This window comes from Dendrobates tinctorius, unplaced genomic scaffold, assembly GCF_039654945.1.
Source record: "Dendrobates tinctorius isolate UK_male_01 unplaced genomic scaffold, ASM3965494v1 ptg000241l, whole genome shotgun sequence".
NCBI lineage: Eukaryota > Metazoa > Chordata > Amphibia > Anura > Dendrobatidae > Dendrobates > Dendrobates tinctorius.
In genome coordinates, this window is record NW_027361908.1 from 21,595,748 (window position 1) to 21,618,632 (window position 22,885).

Genomic DNA, 22,885 nt, shown 5'->3' on the forward strand with positions numbered 1-22,885 from the left:
TCCCTAAGCATGGTCCCTGACTCCTGGGACTCTCTAAGCATGGACCCTGACTCCTGGGACTCTCTAAGCATGGACCCTGACTCCTGGGACTAAGCATGGACCCTGACTCCTGGGACTCCATAAGCATGGGCCCTGACTCCTGGGACTAAGCATGGACCCTGACTCCTGGGACTCCCTAAGCATGGACCCTGACTCCTGGGACTCCCTAAGCATGGGCCCTGACTCCTGGGACTCCCTAAGCATGGGCCCTGACTCCTGGGACTCCCTAAGCATGGGCCCTGACTCCTGGGACTCCCTAAGCATGGACCCTGACTCCTGGGACTCCCTAAGCATGGACCCTGACTCCTGGGACTCCCTAAGCATGGACCTTGACTCCTGGGACTCCCTAAGCATGGGCCCTGACTCCTGGGACTCCCTAAGCATGGGCCCTGACTCCTGGGACTCCCTAAGCATGGGCCCTGACTCCTGGGACTCCCTAAGCATGGACCCTGACTCCTGGGACTCCCTAAGCATGGACCCTGACTCCTGGGACTCCCTAAGCATGGACCCTGACTCCTGGGACTCCCTAAGCATGGGCCCTGACTCCTGGGACTCCCTAAGCATGGGCCCTGACTCCTGAGGCTCTGATTACAGGGGCACTGAGATGCTAGTTATTGGGGGACACCCCCTGCCTCCTCTTATAGGGAGACTCAGTGTTTGGGGGCTGCCTCTCCCTGGCTCTCCGCCATGGCCACTCTTGCTACACACCAACAAAGCACTTATTACAGGCTCTCACCTCCAAGAGACCTGACTGGCCATCAATGTCCCTGAGTCTGACAGTAAGTTCTGTCAGACGTCACCACGGTCCTTCCCCCTTTCCCCCTCCCTCACTAAACAGTGATCACGTGAGTAGGCAAACATGGAGGATGATATCGAGCTTGAACTTAGCCGGTTAGCCATGTCAGAGAATGCGGAGAGCGATTCACCGGAGGAGGACCCCGAGGAAGAATACGGCAGCGTTACAAAATCTGGCGAGGAAGAGGTGAGAATGTGCGGGCGGCGGGAGGGAAGGAAGCCGGTTACAGCGAGGCTGGAGATTGTTTCATCCGTTGCTAGGAAACCGTGGGCCGCACAGCTGCCATACCTGTCATATGTCAGAGCTCCACCAATCACAGGTCCGCTTTCATTTCTCCGCTCTGTAGAGCGCTGAGCCCTTATTGTTATGGGGACTATTGCATTGGTTTCTGCCTCATTATACCGCTGACTGAGCGCTGGATCTGCGTCGCGGTGCAATAGGCGAGCTGGGAAATGGCGTACATCATTAATAAAGCTGTTTTATTCTTATTTAGGCAGAGCTTCATGATTAATGTGCTTTATGTTTTCGTCAGCCGCCTATTCATGTATGTGGTGTACGGTGTAGGTATGGAGAGATAATGGAGCAGCGTGTGTGGGTTAAAGGGGTTCTCCCGTCATCCGTGTGTCCGTGTCCCTCCGTCACGTGCTTCCTCCCGTCATCCGTGTGTCAGTGTCCCTCCGTCACGTGCTTCCTCCCGTCACCCGTGTGTCCGTGTCCCTTCAAGTGCTTCCTCCCGTCATCCGCGTGTTCGTGTCCCTCGTCACGTGCTTCCTCCCGTCATCCGTGTGTCCGTGTCCCTCCGTCACGTGCTTCCTCCCGTCATCCGTGTGTTCGTGTCTCTCCGTCACGTGCTTCCTCCCGTCATCCGTGTGTTCGTGTCCCTCGTCACGTGCTTCCTTCCGTCATCCGTGTGTCCGTGTCCCTCGTCACGTGCTTCCTCCCGTCATCCGTGTGGCTGTGTCCCTCCGTCACGTGCTTCCTCCCGTCATCCGTTTGTCCGTGTCCCTCCATCAAGTGCTTCCTCCCATCATCCGTGTGTCCGTGTCCCTCCGTCACGTGCTTCCTCCCGTCATCCGTGTGTCAGTGTCCCTCCGTCACGTGCTTCCTCCCGTCACCCGTGTGTCCGTGTCCCTCCATCAAGTGCTTCCTCCCATCATCCGTGTGTCCGTGTCCCTCCGTCACGTGCTTCCTCCCGTCATCCGTGTGTCAGTGTCCCTCCGTCACGTGCTTCCTCCCGTCACCCGTGTGTCCGTGTCCCTTCAAGTGCTTCCTCCCGTCATCCGCGTGTTCGTGTCCCTCGTCACGTGCTTCCTCCCGTCATCCGTGTGTCCGTGTCCCTCCGTCACGTGCTTCCTCCCGTCATCCGTGTGTTCGTGTCTCTCCGTCACGTGCTTCCTCCCGTCATCCGTGTGTTCGTGTCCCTCGTCACGTGCTTCCTTCCGTCATCCGTGTGTCCGTGTCCCTCGTCACGTGCTTCCTCCCGTCATCCGTGTGGCTGTGTCCCTCCGTCACGTGCTTCCTCCCGTCATCCGTTTGTCCGTTTCCCTCCATCAAGTGCTTCCTCCCATCATCCGTGTGTCCGTGTCCCTCCGTCACGTGCTTCCTCCCGTCATCCGTGTGTCCGTGTCCCTCCATCACGTGCTTCCTCCCGTCATCCGTCTGACCGTGTCCCTCCATCACGTGCTTCCTCCCGTCATCCGTGTGACCATACCCCTCCATCACGTGCTTCCTTTTGTCATCCGTGTTACTGTATCCCTCCATCACGTGCTTCCTTTTGTCATCCGTGTGACCATATCCCTCCATCTCGTGCTTCCTCCCGTCATCCGTTTGTCCGTGTCCCTCCGTCACGTACTTCCTCCCGTCATCCGTGTGTCCATGTCCCTCCGTCAAGTGCTTTCTTCTGTCATCCGTGTGACCGTGTCCCTCCATCACGTGCTTCCTCCCGTCATCCGTGTGACCGTGTCCCTCCATCACGTGCTTCCTCCCGTCATCCGTGTGACCGTGTCCCTCCATCACGTGCTTCCTCCCGTCATCCGTGTGACCGTGTCCCTCCATCACGTGCTTCCTTCTGTCATCCGTGTGACTGTATCCCTCCATCAAGTGCTTCCTCCCGTCATCCGTGTGACCGTGTCCCTCCATCACGTGCTTCCTGCTGTCATCCGTGTGACCGTGTCCCTCCATCACGTGCTTCCTCCCGTCATCCGTGTGTCAGTGTCCCTCCGTCACGTGCTTCCTCCCGTCATCCGTGTGTCAGTGTCCCTCCGTCACGTGCTTCCTCCCGTCATCCGTGTGTCAGTGTCCATCCGTCACGTGCTTCCTCCCGTCATCCGTTTGTCCATGTCCCTCCATCACGTACTTCCTCCCAACATCCGTGTGTCCATGTCCCTCCGTCAAGTGCTTTCTTCTGTCATCCATGTGACCGTGTCCCTCCATCACGTGCTTCCTCCCTTCATCCGTCTGACCGTGTCCCTCCATCACGTGCTTTCTCCCGTCATCCGTGTGACCATACCCCTCCATCACGTGCTTCCTTTTGTCATCCGTGTGACTGTATCCCTCCATCACGTGCTTCCTCCCGTCATCTGTTTCCGTGTCCCTCCGTCACGTACTTCCTCCCGTCATCCGTGTGTCCATGTCACTCCGTCAAGTGCTTTCTTCTGTCATCCGTGTGTCCGTTTCCCTCCATCACGTGCTTCCTTTTGTCATCCGTGTGACCATATCCCTCCATCACGTGCTTCCTTTTGTCATCCGTGTGACGGTGTCCCGCCATCACGTGCTTCCTTGTGTTATCTGTGTCCTTCTTGATCGGCTCCACCAAACTTGTCCAAAAACTTCCATCACAAGTCACTCATAGAATTACAATTTATTGTTGATTTTGTTTATAAAATTGAGGTTAAAAAATGGTAAACTATAATATACCTAAGAATCGCCACTAAGGCGACATTCATTCCAACAATGAGCTTTTGGTGATTCTTTGATGTTGCAGATTTTCTGCACCCATTAACTATAACATGTTATTTTTTTCAAGAAGTAGAACTCCCGAAGGTAGAACTTTCACACTATCTAATCTTAATTAAGGATTCTCTCTTCAAGCTCATTGTTTGTTTATTGAAATGTCCATGTATCACACCATGCCTGGGCTTTATACTGTATATAAATAAGGTTTCTTCAAATATTTTGTTATATCAGCCTGATGAAGGGACGTAAGCAGTCCCGAAAGCTTGCTTTGTAACATTCACTATTATTTGTTAGCCATTAAAAGGTATCATACCCACAAGATTCCTATTTTGTTTCTCTCACTGAGAGCACTTTATATATTTTTTTCAAAAATATGCAGCACAAAAAAAACTCACCAAAAGCTCATTATGGGAATCTACGTAGCCCAAGGCAAAAACCTGCTACAAGCAAAGATGACAGAAAGCAATACCAGATCTAACTTGGAATTGTTCTTCTGCTACTCCAGGGAGATTGTGACACCGCTGCTATAGCCTGTACTGTGGTGTCATCCCTGCACTGTAGATTTTCCTATAAGCAACAGGTGTGTGCGTGTGTAGTGAAAGTATTCGGCCCCCTGGAACTTTTCAACCTTTTCCCACATATCATGCTTCAAACATAAAGATACAAAATGTAAATTTTTGGTGAAGAATCAACAACCAGTGGAACACAATTGTGAAGTTGAACGAAATTTATTGGTTATTTTAAATTTTTGTGGAAATTCCAAAACTGAAAAGTGGGGCGTGCAATATTATTCGGCCCTTTTACTTTCAGTGCAGCAAACTCGCACCAGAAGTTCATTGTGGATCTCTGAATGATCCAATGTTGTCCTAAATGACTAATGATGATAAATATAATCCACCTGAGTGTATTCAAGTCTCTGTATAAATGCACCTGCTCTGTGATAGTCGCAGGGTTCTGTTTGAAGCACAGAGAGCATCATGAGGACCAAGGAACACAACAGGAAGGTCCATGATACTGTTGTGGAGAAGTTTAAAGTCAGATTTGGATACAAAATGATTTCCAAAACTTTAAACATGCCAAGGAGCACTGTGCAAGTGATCATATTGAAATGGAAGGAGTATCATACCACTGCAAATCTACCAAGACCCGGCCATCCCTCTAAACTTTCATCTCAAACAAGGAGAAGACTGATCAGAGATGAAGCCAAGAGGCCCATGATCACTCTGAATGAACTGCAGACATCTACAGCTGAGGTGGAACAGTCTGTCCATAGGACAACAATCAGTCATACACTGAAGAAATCTGGCCTTTATGGAAGAGTGGCAAGAAGGAAGCCATTTCACAAAGATATCCATAAAAAGTGTCATTTAAAGTTTGCAACAAGCCACCTGGGAGACACACCAAACATGTGAAAGAAGGTGCTCTGGTCAGATGAAACAAAAATCGAACTTTTTGGCAGCAATGCCTAACGATATGTTTGGCGTAAAGACAATACAGCTCATCACCCTGAACACACCATCCCCACTGTCAAACATGGTGGTGGCAGCATCATGGTTTGGGCCTGATTTTCTTCAGCAGGGACAGGGAAGATGGTTAAAATTAATGGGAAGATGGAAGTAGCCAAATACAGGACCATTCTTGAAGAAAACCTGTTGGAGTCTGCAAAAGACCTGAGCCTGTGTCGGAGATTTGTCTTCCAACAAGACAATGATCCCAAACATAAAGCAAAATCTGCAATGGAATGGTTTACAAATAAACGTATCCAGGTGTTAGAATGGCCAAGTCAAAGTCCAGACCTGAATCCAATCGAGAATCTGTGGAAAGAGCTGAAAACTGCTGTTCACAAACGATCTCCATCAAACCTCACTGAGCTTGAGCTGTTTGCCAAGGAAGAATGGGCAAGAATTTCAGTCTCTCGATGTACAAAACTGATAGAGACATAACCCAAGCGACTTGCAGCTGTAATCGCAGCAAAAGGTGGCGCAACAAAGCATTAAGTTAAAAGGGCCGAATAATATTGCACGCCCCACTTTTCAGTTTTTGAATTTCCACAAAAATTTAAAATAACCAATAAATTTCATTCAACTTCACAATTGTGTTCCACTTGTTGTTGATTCTTCACCAAAAACTTACATTTGGTGTCTTTATGTTTGAAGCATATATACTTAGAGAAGCATACAGTTGTGGCCAAAAGTATTGACACCCCTGCAATTCTGTCAGATAATACTCAGTTTCTTCCTGAAAATGATTGCAAACACAAATTCTTTGGTATTATTATCTTCATTTAATTTGTCTTAAATGAAAAAACACAAAAGAGAATGAAGCAAAAAGCAAAACATTGATCATTTCACACAAAACTCCAAAAATGGGCCAGACAAAAGTATTGGCACCCTCAGCCTAATACTTGGTTGCACAACCTTTAGCCAAAATAACTGCGACCAACCGCTTCCGGTAACCATCAATGAGTTTCTTACAATGCTCTGCTGGAATTTTAGACCATTCTTCTTTGGCAAACTGCTCCAGGTCCCTGATATTAGAAGGGTGCCTTCTCCAAACTGCCATTTTTAGATCTCTCCACAGGTGTTCTATGGGATTCAGATCTGGACTCATTGCTGGCCACCTTAGAAGTCTCCAGTGCTTTCTCTCAAACCATTTTCTAGTGCTTTTTGAAGTGTGTTTTGGGTCATTGTCCTGCTGGAAGACCCATGACCTCTGAGGTAGACCCAGCTTTCTCACACTGGGCCCTACATTATGCTGCAAAATTTGTTGGTAGTCTTCAGACTTCATAATGCCATGTACACGGTCAAGCAGTCCAGTGCCAGAGTCAGCAACGCAACCCCAAAACATCAGGGAACCTCCGCCATGTTTGACTGTAGGACCGTGTTTTTTTCTTTGAATGTCTCTTTTTTTCTCCTGTAAACTCCATGTTGATGCCTTTGCCCAAAAAGCTCTACTTTTGTCTCATCTGACCAGAGAACATTCTTCCAAAACGTTTTAGGCTTTTTCAGGTAAGTTTTGGCAAACTCCAGCTTGGCTTTTTTATGTCCCGGGGTAAGAAGTGGGGTCTTCCTGGGTCTCCTACCATACAGTCCCTTTTCATTCAGACGCCGACGGATAGTACGAGTTGACACTGTTGTACCCTCAGACTCCAGGGCAGCTTGAACTTGTTTGGATGTTAGTCGAGGTTCTTTATCCAACATCCGCACAATCTTGATTTGAAATCTCTTGCCAATTTTTCTTTTCCGTCCACATCTAGGGAGGTTAACCACAGTGCCATGGGCTTTAAACTTCTTGATGACACTGCACACGGTAGACACAGGAACATTCAGGTCTTTGGAGATGGACTTGTAGCCTTGAGATTGCTCATGCTTCCTCACAATTTGGTTTCTCCAGTCCTCAGACAGTTCTTTGGTCTTCTTTCTTTTCTCCATGCTCAATGTGGTACACATAAGGACACAGGACAGAGGTTGAGTCAACTTTAATCCATGTCAACTGGCTGCAAGTGTGATTTAGTTATTGCCAACACCTGTTAGGTGCCACAGGTAAGTTACAGGTGCTGTTAATTACACAAATTAGAGAAGCATCACATGATTTTTCGAACAGTGCCAATACTTTTGTCCACCCTCTTTTTTATGTTTGGTGTGGAATTATATCCAATTTGGCTTTAGGACAATTCTTTTTGTGTTTTTTCATTTAAGACAAATTAAATGAAGATAATAATACCAAAGAATTTGTGTTTGCAATCATTTTCAGGAAGAAACTGAGTATTATGTGACAGAATTGCAGGGGTGTCAATACTTTTGGCCACAACTGTAAATTGCTAGTTCCTTTGTGTATTTTGTGTCTGCTTTATTAGATATAAATACCTTCATCCTCTGACCACTATGTAAAGATTAGAGGATGGTATATCCGCATTATTCCTTATTCAGACGCCCATGTTGCATGTACACATTGTATTCGCTTTATCCGTAGACAGAACACGTGTTTCTATTCACATATCAGTGTTTTTTCAGACTGTGATACATGAAAAACTCACGTGACGTGTCTGGTTTTTCTCCGGTATCACGGATGAAAAGGAACAATACAAGTCTGAGGTTCTGTGAAAGACACGGATGGCATCAGTGTACAGTCTGTGTGCTGTATGTGCTTAACATTGCAAAGGGTAGGAGACGTTTGTAATTTATTTATCCATCTGTGAAAAACACTGATAACACACTGATAGTAAAAATGGACACACAGGCCAAACACTGATGACACACTGATGGTGAAAACGGACACACGGGCCGTACACTGATGGTAAAAACGGACCGTACACTGATGACACACTAATAGTAAAAATGGACAAACAGACCGTACAATGATGACACATTGATGGTAAAACGGACACACAGACCGTACACTGATGACACACTGATGGTAAAAGCGGACAAACGGACCGTACACTGATGGTAAAAACGGACCGTACACTGATGAGACACTGATGGTAAAAACGGACCGTACACTGATGACACACTGATAGTAAAAATGGACAAACAGACCGTACAATGATGACACATTGATGGTAAAACGGACACACAGACCGTACACTGAAGACACACTGATAATTAATATTGGACAAATGGATCATACACTGATGACACACTGATGGTAAAAATGGACACACGGACCGTACACTGATGACACACTGAAGGTAAAAATGGACACACGGACCGTACACTGATGACACACTGAAGGTAAAAATGGACACACGGACCGTACACTGATGACACACTGAAGGTAAAAATGGACACACGGACCGTACACTGATGACACACTGAAGGTAAAAATGGACACACGGACCGTACACTGATGACACACTGATGGTAAAAATGGACACACGGACCGTACACTGATGACACACTGTTGGTAAAAATGGACACACGGACCGTACACTGATGACACACTGAAGGTAAAAATGGACACACGGACCGTACACTGATGACACACTGAAGGTAAAAATGGACACACGGACCGTACACTGATGACACACTGAAGGTAAAAATGGACACACGGACCGTACACTGATGACACACTGAAGGTAAAAATGGACACACGGACCGTACACTGATGACACACTGAAGGTAAAAATGGACACACGGACCGTACACTGATGACACACTGAAGGTAAAAATGGACACACGGACCGTACACTGATGACACACTGAAGGTAAAAATGGACACACGGACCGTACACTGATGACACACTGATGGTAAAAATGGACACACGGACCGTACACTGATGACACACTGATGATAAAATGGACACACTGACCGTACACTGATGACACACTGTTGGTAAAAATGGTCACGCGGACCGTACACTGATGACACACTGAAGGTAAAAATGGACACACGGACCGTACACTGATGACACACTGAAGGTAAAAATGGACACACGGACCGTACACTGATGACACACTGAAGGTAAAAATGGACACACGGACCGTACACTGATGACACACTGATGGTAAAAATGGACACACGGACCGTACACTGATGACACACTGTTGGTAAAAATGGACACACGGACCGTACACTGATGACACACTGATGATAAAATGGACACACTGACCGTACACTGATGACACACTGTTGGTAAAAATGGTCACGCGGACCGTACACTGATGACACACTGTTGGCATTTTCAACTTCACCCATAAACGAACACTGGAATAGCCCTATAATCGGGAGGCTGTCTGCTTGTGTCTGCGGTCACAGAGTGTTTTTTCTTTGCAGCCTGAGGAGGAATTTCCGGAATCTGTTCTTTCATTTTTACAATTTGTGAAGCAAAGGAGTGAAGATGCTGAGAAAGTGATTGCACAAGACTTGGACGGTACGGACCCCGGGCCCGGCGGAGATTTTCCAGGTATCTGGCTGATGGGTGTTCCTTTCTCCTCTTAGTCCTGAGGGTTATCTTTCTATGTACTATGTGTGGATTTTTCTGCAGATTGGGATCTATGTATGAGGGCCATTAGTAACCTGCACTCTTATGGGCCCATGTGGTCACTGCGGTTTTTTAAAAGACTGTGGTTGTCGTGATGGTATTGGCTGTCTCAGAAATTATGATGTCCTCATGAGCGCCACATCATTACGAGGACCTAAACAAGGTATATGTGGCAGGTGAGCTGCGGGTCACGTTCTAAACAGAGAGTATATTGTATTATTACCGTCGCAGTAGTGGGGTTTCCAAAATTTATCAGAGTCTCAGAATATTCTTTTTAAAGGGGTTATCTGGTCTTAACGGCTTAATGACAGGCAATACTTCTTTATACTGACCTGAGATATAGAGAATAGCATCCCCATACAGGTGACAATCCGGCAGCTGTCGGCTGTACACTGTAGCTGATAACTTGCTGCATCAGCCACGGTCAGTGTTGGCGCCTTCCATATCTGTATAGTGACTATATCATATAAATGGTTAACAGAGTGTGGGGGCTCAGTCTTTAACCCCATCGGCACCCTGAGATCTTGATTGTGGGGTCCTGATGTTTGCCATGGAAGTTCACCACCAAATGGCGGCCTTAGAGTCTGCCGTCTATAGTAATCTGCAGCATTTAGGTGGTAAAAATACACTTTTTTATTCCCGTCATGTACCTTTGTATTCATTCCTGAAAATTACCTGAAGGGTTAATAAACTATCTGACAGAAGTTTTCAATATGTCAGGGGGTGCTCTTTTTAAAATGGCATCACTTTGGGAGATTTCCCAATATATGGGATCCCCAAAGTCACCTCTTATGAATCCTGACATTGTACATACTGGGCACTGCAAGGTTTTTCCGGCACTGGGAAGGGCAATCATGAGATTGCAGGCATGTCATATGCATATTCCTGGCTATAAGTGTATTGAGCGAGGCCAGAAACAGTCTAGTCGGAATGTGGCCGGGAATATGCACATATATGGGACCCCCAAAGTCACCTCTTATGAATCCTGACATTGTACATACTGCGCACTGTGAGGTTTTTCCGGCACTGGGAAGGGCAATCATGAGATTGCAGGCATGTCATATGCATATTCCTGGCTATAATTGTATTGAGCGAGGCCAGAAACAGTCTAGTCGGAATGTGGTCGGGAATATGCACATATATGGGACCCCCAAAGTCACCTCTTATGAATCCTGACATTGTACATACTGCGCACTGTGAGGTTTTTCCGGCACTGGGAAGGGCAATCATGAGATTGCAGGCATGTCATATTCATATTCCTGGCTATAAGTGTATTGAGCGAGGCCAGAAACAGTCTAGTCGGAATGTGGCCGGGAATATGCACATATATGGGACCCCCAAAGTCACCTCTTATGAATCCTGACATTGTACATACTGCGCACTGTGAGGTTTTTCCGGCACTGGGAAGGGCAATCATGAGATTGCAGGCATGTCATATTCATATTCCTGGCTATAAGTGTATTGAGCGAGGCCAGAAACAGTCTAGTCGGAATGTGGCCGGGAATATGCATATCGCAGCCGTCCCTGGAGAAGCTTCCCAACGCATGCACAATGTGAGTATTCACAAGTAATTTAAGACTAGACAGCTCCATTAAGTAAGAGTAACTGCTATTTTAACTTTTATTTTATAAATCGATTATACTCATGAAAATTAGAAACTTTGTAATATATCTTTATCTGAGAAATTTGCATCCTCTTAATTAATCTTTTTCATATAGCGTCAACATATTCCGCAGCACTTCACAGTTTGCACACATTATCATCGCTGTCCCCATGTGGCCGGGAATATGCACATATATGGGACCCCCAAAGTCACCTCTTATGAATCCTGACATTGTACATACTGCGCACTGTGAGGTTTTTCCGGCACTGGGAAGGGCAATCATGAGATTGCAGGCATGTCATATTCATATTCCTGGCTATAAGTGTATTGAGCGAGGCCAGAAACAGTCTAGTCGGAATGTGGCCGGGAATATGCATATCGCAGCCGTCCCTGGAGAAGCTTCCCAACGCATGCACAATGTGAGTATTCACAAGTAATTTAAGACTAGACAGCTCCATTAAGTAAGAGTAATTGCTATTTTAACTTTTATTTTATAAATCGATTATACTCATGAAAATTAGAAACTTTGTAATATATCTTTATCTGAGAAATTTGCATCCTCTTAATTAATCTTTTTCATATAGCGTCAACATATTCCGCAGCACTTCACAGTTTGCACACATTATCATCGCTGTCCCCATTGGGGCTCACAATCTAAATTCCTTATCTGTGGGAGGAAACTGGAGACCCCAGAGAAAACCCATGCTGACACAGGGAGAACATATAAACTCCTTGCAGATGTTGTCCTTGGTGGGATTTGAACCCAGGACCCCAGTGCTGCAAGGCTGCAATGTTAACCACTGAGCCACTCTACTGCCCCTAATGAGTAAATTCTGCATTCAGTGAAGACAGACTTTCACATTACTGATATAGGAGATGACAGTTGGTGCTTTTAAGATTCTGTGGAGAGGGAGGAGGAGCTACAGTAGACACACAAATTCTACTGCAAGTCCTACTGAAATGACAGTTACAGTTCTCCATAGAACTTTATGAGCACCAACTGACCTATCTCAGTAATGGGAAAGTCTGTATTCACTGAAGGATGATTTTACTTGAGAACTGAGAAATTTGAGAATGATTGATCTCTGATAAGATACATTACATAGTTGCTGATTTTCATGTGTTCTCTTGATTTTTGAAATAAAAACAATAGTTATTCTTTAACCCCTTTCTGACATCGGGCGTAATAGTACGCTGATGTCGCACTCCCTCCCATTGATGTGGCCTATGGCGGTGAGCCTACATCTTTCCCGGGTCATGTCAGCTATTAACCCATTAAATGCCGCTGTCAAACTCAGGCAGCGGCATTTAACAAGCACTTCCGGCAATCGCGCCGGAAATATGCACGTCACGTGATCGCGGGTCACCGATGTGGTGGCATGGCAAAAAATAAGCCCTCACCCAACCCGAGATCACGAAAAATGGAGACGATGCAGGTCTCAGAAAATGGCGCAATTTTTAATTTTTTTTTTAATAAAGTTTGGAAATTTTTTTTCACCACTTAGATAAAATAGAACCTAGACATGTTTGGTGTCTGTGAACTCGTAATCACCTGGAGAATCCTAATCGCAGGTCAGTTTTAGCATTTTTTGAGCCTAGCAAAAAAGCCAAACAAAAAACAAATGTGGGATTGCGCTTTTTTTTGCAATTGCACCGCACTTGGAATTTTTTTCCCGTTTTCTAGTACATGACATGGTTAAAACCAATGATGTCATTTAAAAGTACAACTCGTCCCACAAAAAACAAGCCCTCACATGGCCATATAGACGGAAAAATAAAAAAGTTATGGCTCTGGGAGCGAAAAACAAAAACGTAAAACCGAGAAAAGCTGAGGGTTTTTTTACTTCCAAATGAAGCTAGAGTAAAGATACTTTACTATTATTTGACCACATATACTGTACATTTATTCCTATTTTTGTATGTTATATGTTTGCTATTTTGGCTATATGAATATTTGTCATGTTGTGTTATCCCTTTTCTTTGGCACAGTACAATCCAAACATCAACCCAGTGATGATTATAAATATTTAGCTCAACTGGCGTCTGAGCACAATGAAGAACCAGAGACCTTCAGGAGACGGGTATGTTATTCACAGATTTCTTCTGAAGATACTTACCAAATGTATGGGTTTTCAAGACCCCTGTGGTCATGTTCTTGTATATTTCTTATAGAGTACGAGTAATAACGACAGAGAAGTGTCATATAGTTTTTTTTATGCAGAGAGGACGAGTACTTTTGACGCCTCCAGATTTGATGTAGCAATTTTAAACGTCAACACTGATTTTTAGCAATCTTTGTATGTGAATAATTTGCCACAGCTAACTCTTCAATTGCAGACGTGTTTCAGGGTGTTTGCCCCTCACCAGTGCAAAGTAAGAGGTATGATTTGGCTAGGCATAAGCGAATCTAGGTTTTCCTGCACCCAGGGCAAAAATTCAGTTTGGCACTTGCCCTTATTCACAGCCTAAGTGATTTGAGCAGTGCCAAGTGATTTCACATATGTGATTTGCATATTTGTAGTCACATGCCAACTAGCTTCTCTTCTTGAGTCTTTCAGTGTTCAGTGAAAAACTACATCCCCTGTTTTGAAAAACTGCTTTTCATGTGATGATCGGTGCAAACAGCTAGCAGAGCCAAATTCTGAAAGTGATAGGGTATATTACACACTGTTAGACTAAGTTCACACTCGGCGTTTTTGCATGTTTGTTTTTTTTTTTTTAAACAAATTTTCAACTGCGTTTTACAATACTAGCAACGTCTAAAAGATTTTAGAAATCTGATGCCCACAGCTTGGTTTTCTTTTTCTTCAGGATTTTATGCTCTGAATGTTTTTTTGAACAATTGAGCATGTCACTTCCTCTCAGCATTTTTTCAGCAGTTTTCACTCTTTCAAATGAATGAGTAGGGAAAAAACGAACCAAAAATGCAAGTACCAGATTTTTTTTTCTGCCAAAACCTGATTTTATAGAATAAGGCCGGTTTCACATTTGCGCTTTATGGCGCTGCGACGGCCTGCGCACGGCCGCCGCTAAGCCCCGCCCCCTGCCGGCTCCCTGCCTGCCCCATCCGGTCATCGCCGCCTACTAGCGCACATGGACGCTTGCGATCTGCGCACCCTACCTTTAGCATAGGGTGCGCAGATCGTGCGCTGGCCGTGAGCTAGCAGGATTTTGCCATGCGCTGCGCACTTTTGAAGGTGCGCCCGTGTGCGCCGAACACAGCATGTTGCATTTCGGCGCGCACGGCACACCTTCAAAAGTGCGCAGCGCACGGCAAAATCCTGCTAGCGCACGGCCAGCGCACGATCTGCACACCCTATGCTAAAGATAGGGTGCGCAGATCGCAAGCGTCCATGAGCGCTAGTAGGCGGCGATGACCGGATGGGGCGGGCAGGGAGCCGGCAGGGGGCGGGGCTTAGCGGCGGCCGTGCGCAGGCAGTCGCAGCGCCATAAAGCGCAAATGTGAAACCGGCCTAAGACTTTTTTTGAACACTAAACTTTATCACATGCACAAGAGACAAATATGCCAAAACCGCAGCAAGAAAAAACAAGGAAAACATGTTTTTTTTCTACAGCTTCTTTCCTGTACAAAACAAAGAGTTCAGGTTTTGCTGCAGAAAAAAACGCTGAAAAAAACCTAAGCATTTGGCATGCTACAGTACTACGTTTTATGATTAATGCTAATAACATAATTATTAATGCTCCTAACATAAATACAGATGTAGTAATCCTTAAAAGGAATGTATCACCCCTGGGACGTTTTTACCTAATAATATACCGTAATTGCCCTTGAGTTGCATGATTATATTTCAGTAGCAGTGACTCGCCTGTGCAGAAGAACAATGATGCCAATGCCCATAGCGTGGCGGAAAAGGTAAGTATAGTTGCGCTACTGCAGGGCACAGGCGCAAGATTCTGGGGCCAGCAATACACGTCACAGGGCACTGTGACGCTGATGGAAGAGGGATGGTATGCAAATGAAGACATGAGGCCGAGTTTTCTTCCAGGCACCGCTCGCCCCCGAGCCTGGAAGAACTCATTACCACAACAGAATAAAAGATGATTTCTGCAAATCAAGACCACAGATATTGACATATAGGTATGACTATTTTAACCCATATTAATAGGTAAAAACTTCCCAAGGGGTGACAGATTACTTTTAACGTGTCAGACGGCACAGTAGTAAAATAGCTCTGTATCACGTTACCTGGCAAGATATGGATGGCTAAATGTGTACAGGATCAGAGCCAATAACAGTACAAGAATACAGCACCAGAACCAACAACAATACAGAAATACACCACAAGACCCACCGTTATTACATGAATACATCACCAGAACCATTAACAATACAGAAATACATCACCAGAACCAGCATGAGCACAGGAATGCATCGTCAGAACCAGCATGAGCACAGGAATGCATCGCCAGAACCAGCATCAGCACAGGAATGCATCGCCAGAACTAGCATCAGCACAGGAATGCATTGCCAGAACCAGCATGAGCACAGTAATGCATCACCAGAACCACCATCTGCACAGTATACATCGCCAGAACCAGCATGAGCACAGGAATGCATCACCAGAACCACCATCTGCACAGTATACATCGCCAGAACCACCATCTGTACAGGAGTACTTTGCAAGAACCACCATAAGTACAGGAATATTTAGCCAGAACTAACATCAGTACAGGAATACATTGCGTGAACTACTATCAGTACAGAATACAGTACCAGACCAGTCATCCCTACAAGAATACATTATTAGAGCCATGAATAATAGAGAAATTCATAACGATAACCAGCATCAGTACTGGAATACATCGCAAAAACCACCATCAGTACAAGAATAAATCATCAGAATCACCATAGCTAGCTTGTAGGTGGGCAAAAGTGCAAAACACTTTGTCTTGAACAATCAGTAATCTCAACTAAATGCCTAGATCCTTAGATCAGGAATAGAATAGACATTTATAGGACATTTCCTAATTTTCCCAAATTCTTGTGAAAAAATGTGCTAGGTCAGATTCCTTCTTAGCTTATTGTCTTTTAATAAAAGAGAGAGAGGATTGACAGCAACCCCTCAATAAACATTTAAATGATATAAAAAAGAGGAGTGATCCTCATTTAAGTCATTCTCTAGCATAAAGACATTACTTTGATCTGGAATTCAGTCATGAGGTCCAAATAATGATAGAAAGGAATTATTTTGCATATAGGCCTCTGTGTAACAGCATATTCGAAATGAAATTGTGCTAGTATGGGGGAGTAATCTAGTGGCTCTAGTCAAATGATTAATATAAGTATGAATCATGCTTTATAGTTTCCACATATGAAATCAATACGGGACAGAGTTTTTCCTAGGAGAGAAACAAGTAAACACCTTTATGACCGGGTTGTGACGGCACAACCCACTTCTTTCAGGAATTGACTCAAAGTTGCGTGTATGTTCTGTGGAATCAGAGAGGGATTGACCCCAAATCTGTCCAATTCCGGGGTAACTACCAGATTAACGTCCCCAATACATAGTATAATAACCTGTGGAAAAGAACCTGCAAATTAAGATCACCAAATAAGGCATGACTATTATACTGTATTTTCTGCGTCCTATGAAAAAAAGAAAGCTCTTATTAGAGCAACAAGAATATTATTATGCTCCCAGGGCAAAAAAAAGTAGGTCTCCTATGGACCGTATTCCAATAACTTGGCTTAGATCAATAACGGGTGTAGTGTGCAATATCGCGATCTTGTTTCTATTACAGACCATAGCTCAGTTACTAAGCAATATATTTAACAATTAGGTGTACACCAGCAACCAACTTATCATAATAAAAACTATATACATATATACATGGGTCGCCCTCCCAGGGCGGTGGGGTACTCGGTACCGGGCCGGTGTCAGAGGGAAAGGTGTCACAGCGGCGGTGACCCGGTCTGTGGCCCTGGGCGCCCAAATCAATGGTGGTTTGTGATATAGTTTATGTGATAGTTCGTGACGCCACCTGTGATGTTTGGCAAGCAAAATGTTAAGCCAACGCTGCGTGCAGATCCTCTGGGGCTGATGGTGTGTTGCAGCATAGATGGTGTAGCTCCCCACAGATGATGCTGTAACCCCAGGGCAGTGTAATGGCAATAGATGACAATGGGCGCAGGCGCAACATAAAGAAGGATTTTTCCAGCGTCTCCAGGAGATAAAATAATAATTGCTTTATTGAGAATATAAAATCTTCATACCATCAGGTAAAAACGATATAAAGAGGCGTATAGAGGAGAGCAATTTCCTACGCGTTTCACCCTGAAAGGGCTTAATCATGGAATGGGCACAGGCGGTGTGAGGAATGCTGGTACCCAGATGTAACGGTGCTGACGGTGGTAGCGCACAAATGAATGGAAGACACCAGGGCTTGCAGTTCCAAAGCTTTACTCACAGTCCGTGGTACACACTGGTGCCTGCCTCCGTCCCGTGTCCTCCGGGGCAGAGACTCAATCAACCTCCCGGGCAAGTCAGGATTCTCCTCTCCAACACTCCGCCAACATGTACCTCTCCTGAACGACTCCTCTATTGCGCCTTAAGGTGTGATAAGCTCCAGTACCGTAGTACTCTGGAGTTCCTCTTGTCAGATGTTCATAACAACTGTACTTGTATGCAGACAGCTGTAGCCTTTCTCGGGGACTCCCTTCTCCGGAGTCCTGGCTCTCTATTCAGTTGCTGTTGTGCCCCAAGTCTTAGATGGGAGTAGTGCATTTACAGCCAACTACTCCACCGGTGTCTGCTGCAGAACCATAAGCGTCCATACAACCTCAGGGACCGGGCCCCGGCCTTGCGCTGAGAACCTATAGGCAGGGTTCCTCTTCCGACCCACAACTCCTCTCTGTTCTCTCTACTCCTCTTTCCTATGGATGCTTAGGTTGCAGTTCTACGTCTCTCTCCTTCTGTTCCTCTCCTGTGCCAGCTGGCTCAGATCACTGAGGCAGCTGCAGCACTCCTTCTTCTCTCCCTCTTCTAGGGATCTCCTTCCTCTCGGACCCGTCCTCAGACTCTCTTGACTGACTGTCCAGGCTAAACTGTCATTCTAAACCTTCTCAACCTTTTATATATCTCAGCTCCACCCACCTCCCAGCACATCCAGTGTTCTAAGCAGGGAACCACCAGGGCACTCCTAATGTCTAGGAGGAAAGAGAACCCTCACTGTGATTATGCTGAACTACCCTGTTGTGTGGGATGCGAGTGTTGGAGTGCGGAAAGGAGTTCCCAACTTACCTAGGCGGTAGGGCACTACACCTTAGGAGAAGGTGCAGTACCACTGTGGCGACTGAGCCTCAGGGGCGCCACATACGCACTCAAAGGCGCTTCAAGTGAGACGAAAGAAGGGAATTTAAATGGGAAAGGTAAGGATCACAAGAAGGAAAAGATACCATAATGAAGTGAGGCAGTATAACTATGTATAACAATAACGTCACTCATTTTTCTCCTCTATAGTGTGGGTACAGAACCAGACAAATGGAACGAAGCGGGCAGCAGATTTGCTCCAGCATGTAGAGCATATAGGGAACAGAAGGTTAGAAAGTCAAAGCCCCATATTGCTATCCAGCGAGTTATTATCCATGTAGATGGAAATACCGTCTCTCCTCTTCATCCCAGCAGTGTAAGCACAGGACCAAATGCAGAAAAAGTTAACATCACCTCTGATCCAATATGTTAGTGTCGTTTTATGCGTTTGATCAAGTTCAACTGTCTAATGGCGGGGGAGGACGGGCCGGGACTCGGCGGGTTCTCTCTATGGCGAATGCTGTTGACCGTTTAGCGTCAGAAAAGGTGGATTTAATCCAGTTCTCCATAAATATACAGGGATCTGCTCCCTCAGCACGTTAAGGGAAGCCAAGGACTCTTAGGTTTTTACTGTGGAACCAGTTTTCTAAGTGAGACCATATACTGGCTGCTTTCTTAAGAGATGACAGCTTACCCGCCACCGAAGCTGATGAATCCTCAAGTGCTGACACCCTGGTCTCAGATTTCTTCACACGCTCCCGAAAATTTTGCAGATCGAACGTTAGTAGCACCACATCTATTTTTACCTCACCTATTTTGCCGGTAAGAGACAATGTGGAAGCTTGTATAGCAGTTAGTAGCTGAATGGAAACCTGTTTCATCATGAGTTCAGACTCCTCATTTGGTGTGTCGCCTTCCGTGTCTTTCAACGCCGTCTCCTCCTCCTCTGTTGTACGAAGGGGCCGGCTCCATTTTGTGATGAGGGCCTGGCAACTCCCGGAGCTTCTCCACCACCACAGATTACCTTACCTGTTCATAGTGTCTCCCAATAGGTAGTTCACATTATAGGGTATTTCTGGATGCTATTCTCACCCATGTTTTGGCAGGATTACAGGTTGTAAACTGAGTTCAGCACAGATCTCTCTCTAGGCGTGTCCTCTCATCTCAGCTGCAAAATTGTCATATGTGTATATAGCCTTCTTTCTAAATTTCAAATTTTTGTTTTAGGTTTTGGCTGAGATAGAATATAATGACAGACAAGATCTGCTTAGTGGCAATAAAGGTGAAATTGACAGCACGACTGTCAGAAAAGGAGATGCGGAGCATACCGATAAATTAGGTACTGGATCCTGTCAATTTTTGTCTGTTGAAGTTAATATAATTTATGAGCATTATGGCAGCATTTTGTTTTTTTTTTTTGCGTAAGGGTATATTCACACAGTTTTTTTGAAGATGATTTGCTTCTAAATTCACATCAACGAATATTCAAAGAGTATTTGAAACGCACTGCTGGCCATATGGAGATGAGTCACGACTAGCCTGGCGGACGTCTCTTTCCCCACAGTAATTATTTTAATCATGCCCTCTTGACTTTATTAATGGAGTACAGGGAACTATGGCAGTAGGTTAGGAAGCAGTGAAGATGGTGGCTTTATTGGTATGTCAGCATATAGCATTCAAGTTATTCCAAATATCTAAAAAGTGGCCAATGTCAATGTTTCAGGCCATCTGGAATTTGGTCACAGCCTGCGGCGGTGTGGAGTAGTGAGCAGGATGATGGCTGACATTGCTATGGGCCTTGTTGATGTCCTCCATGCTGTCCATGTCATGATATCCATATGTTTTGCTTGCCTCTGGGTATGTGCAGTGAAGCTGGCTGTATCCCCTCTGGCTTCATCATTGTACTACACATGTACAGACAAAGTGTCACACCCCCCCCAATGAGATTTTCATGACATGGATTGCGTGGAGGACCTCAGACCTGCCCTGGATGATGTGAATAGAAGATACAATTTGGAGGAAAATGACGCCTTGCCAAACAAGTCTTGTCTCATTTTTATAAAGTGAGTGGAACATTCAAAGTTTATTTTTAAAATTGTAAAATGTTTTCGTCTCTGCGGCATATGAAGAAGTTTATTGGAGTACAGCAATAGGCAAATGTAATTTTATGATGGCGGTTTGGGAGTAAAAGAGTAAAAACCATTCCTCAATCCAATCCAACCCCTTCAATATGTTCATCTGTAAAAAGCTCTAATTTTTGTGAGTAATTTTCACAAGAGATGGCGTATGATCTGTAAGTGATGTGTGTATCTATATGTTCAGATTTAGCTTTTTTAATTTATTTTACTTGCTGGTGGTAGAATGTAGCCTATAACGGAGATGGTTGTGGGTGTTGACCTCTCCCTTTGTGTTTCATTGTAGATGGCATTGATGAGGTTATAAACCTTTGTTACATTGAGGTTGAAGAAAGCTGTAGACAGAAGCTTCAGCACTGGGAAAAAGAGCAAGAGAAGAATAAAGAAGTGAATAGCGCGACACTCAGCGCTCACAAAGCTGTCCTAGAGAAAGAAATCAAAGAACAAGATGAAAAGCGAGAACATTGGAAGAAGGAGTTTGAGAAAGAGCTGTTGAGGCTTAATAACCTTCAGCAAGTGAGTCAGAACAAGCTGGTATGAATGCTTAGAAAATGGCCTCGAGTCTTAGAGAACACAGTGTATACTGATTCCTTGTATTTTTATAATGTTGTGTAATTCTTTATTTGACTATAAAATGTATTTATGGGTTATGTAAAGCTGTGTTGTATACTTTGATAGTAACCTTTTAGTCAATCCTCACTTGGTAGGAAGCTCACTTGACAGCCACAAATCGTCCCCTGCTGGGACCCCCCGCGATCAGCTGTAATCTTTGATAAAACCTGGTGGCATACTCTTTATATAGCTGTGTTCATCTGAGTGTGCATGAGTCTCCAAAGTGGTGTCCAGCCCTGGGGAACGTTCGGTCAGCAGTGAAGATTGCCGTTTTGCATACTTGCTGTCATATGTCAACAATTCTAACCGGCAAGCAGCACCGAATAATAGCAATGTATGGTATACACACGGTTAGCATTCGGGAAGCTGCACTGTTTGCCGAAAATTTCTACAGAGATTGCCGACCGTTGTAAAAAATCACTGCCAGGCGCATCTAGCAGTGGCTTATCTCCAAAGGATTGGCCATGTTGAAATCCATCATCCTCATCCTTTTTTTTTCCTTGACATCTGTTGTATGGGGAGAGTTGGGACAAGCAATTACACATGTGCATGGTCTGTTGTCTCATCAAAATTGTATGGGAACCTTAAGTGGGTTGTCATATAAGCATCATACATCAACTATTCACAAGTTTGAGAACTTGGGTCCCAATGTCCGCTGTGTGAATAAAATGTTACTGAGCATGTGTGACCACTTCTCTAATAATTGTACAATAACTGTGTATAGGCGTTCTAGACAGTTAGTGGTGCACATGCTCAGTAATGTTTAACACCCCTTAGGCTACTTTCACACATCAGGTTTTCGGCGTCAGGCGAGATCCGGCGTCGTGCCGGAACGCCGGATCCGGCAAATGTTTTGTAAAACCTGATGTGCCGGATCCGGTTTTCTGCCGGATCCGTCTTGTTCTTGACAGACAAAACCGGATCCGTCTCATCCGGTTCATCCGTTTTTCTATCCGTTTTTCGACGGATTACGCCGGATCCGGTTTTTAAAATTGACCCTTGTGGCCTTCCGAACGGGATTGGCTACTGGAAAACTATATATAGCGTGTTCCTACAGCCCTTCTTTGACAGGTTGTAGAGGAGAAAGTGCAGGTTGGAGAGAAGAGCAAGTTACTGGCGAAGATGGATGTTGTCATTGGAAATATTTTGAAGAATTTGGCGGATTTTATAGCAGAGGCGAATCGTTTGAGGGTGATTGTTCTGGAGAAGGAGAGAGCGAGACAGCAGCGCATCAGGCATCGTAGACGACGTTTGTGGATCCACCCCATCACAGCCAAGAGAATGATGCGTGGGGTCTATTCTACACTCTGCATGGACCTTCGACGAAACCCGGATAAATTTTTTGGATATGTTCGGATGAAAATGGAGAATTTTGATTACTTGGTGGAGCGCATTGCACACCTCATAAGAAAAGCGGACACCTATTGCCGCTTCTCTGTTTCACCCGCAGAGCGTCTGATGGTGACTTTAAGGTAAGCCACATTTATTGGA

At 45.2% G+C, this 22,885-nt stretch overlaps 1 protein-coding gene across 1 annotated transcript in view; it reads left to right on the plus strand.

Annotated features, from left to right (window-relative positions):
- Nucleotides 1–849: 849 nt before the first annotated feature.
- Nucleotides 850–22,885, plus strand: part of LRRIQ1 (leucine rich repeats and IQ motif containing 1) — a 267,121-nt gene continuing 245,085 nt past the window's right edge. Inside the window, exons 1-5 of the mRNA XM_073556994.1 lie at nucleotides 850–1,021; nucleotides 9,566–9,695; nucleotides 13,366–13,457; nucleotides 19,875–19,986; nucleotides 21,069–21,298. Coding sequence (XP_073413095.1) covers nucleotides 899–1,021; nucleotides 9,566–9,695; nucleotides 13,366–13,457; nucleotides 19,875–19,986; nucleotides 21,069–21,298 — 687 coding nt within the window. The 5' untranslated portion in view covers nucleotides 850–898. The remainder of the gene's footprint in view (nucleotides 1,022–9,565; nucleotides 9,696–13,365; nucleotides 13,458–19,874; nucleotides 19,987–21,068; nucleotides 21,299–22,885) is intronic.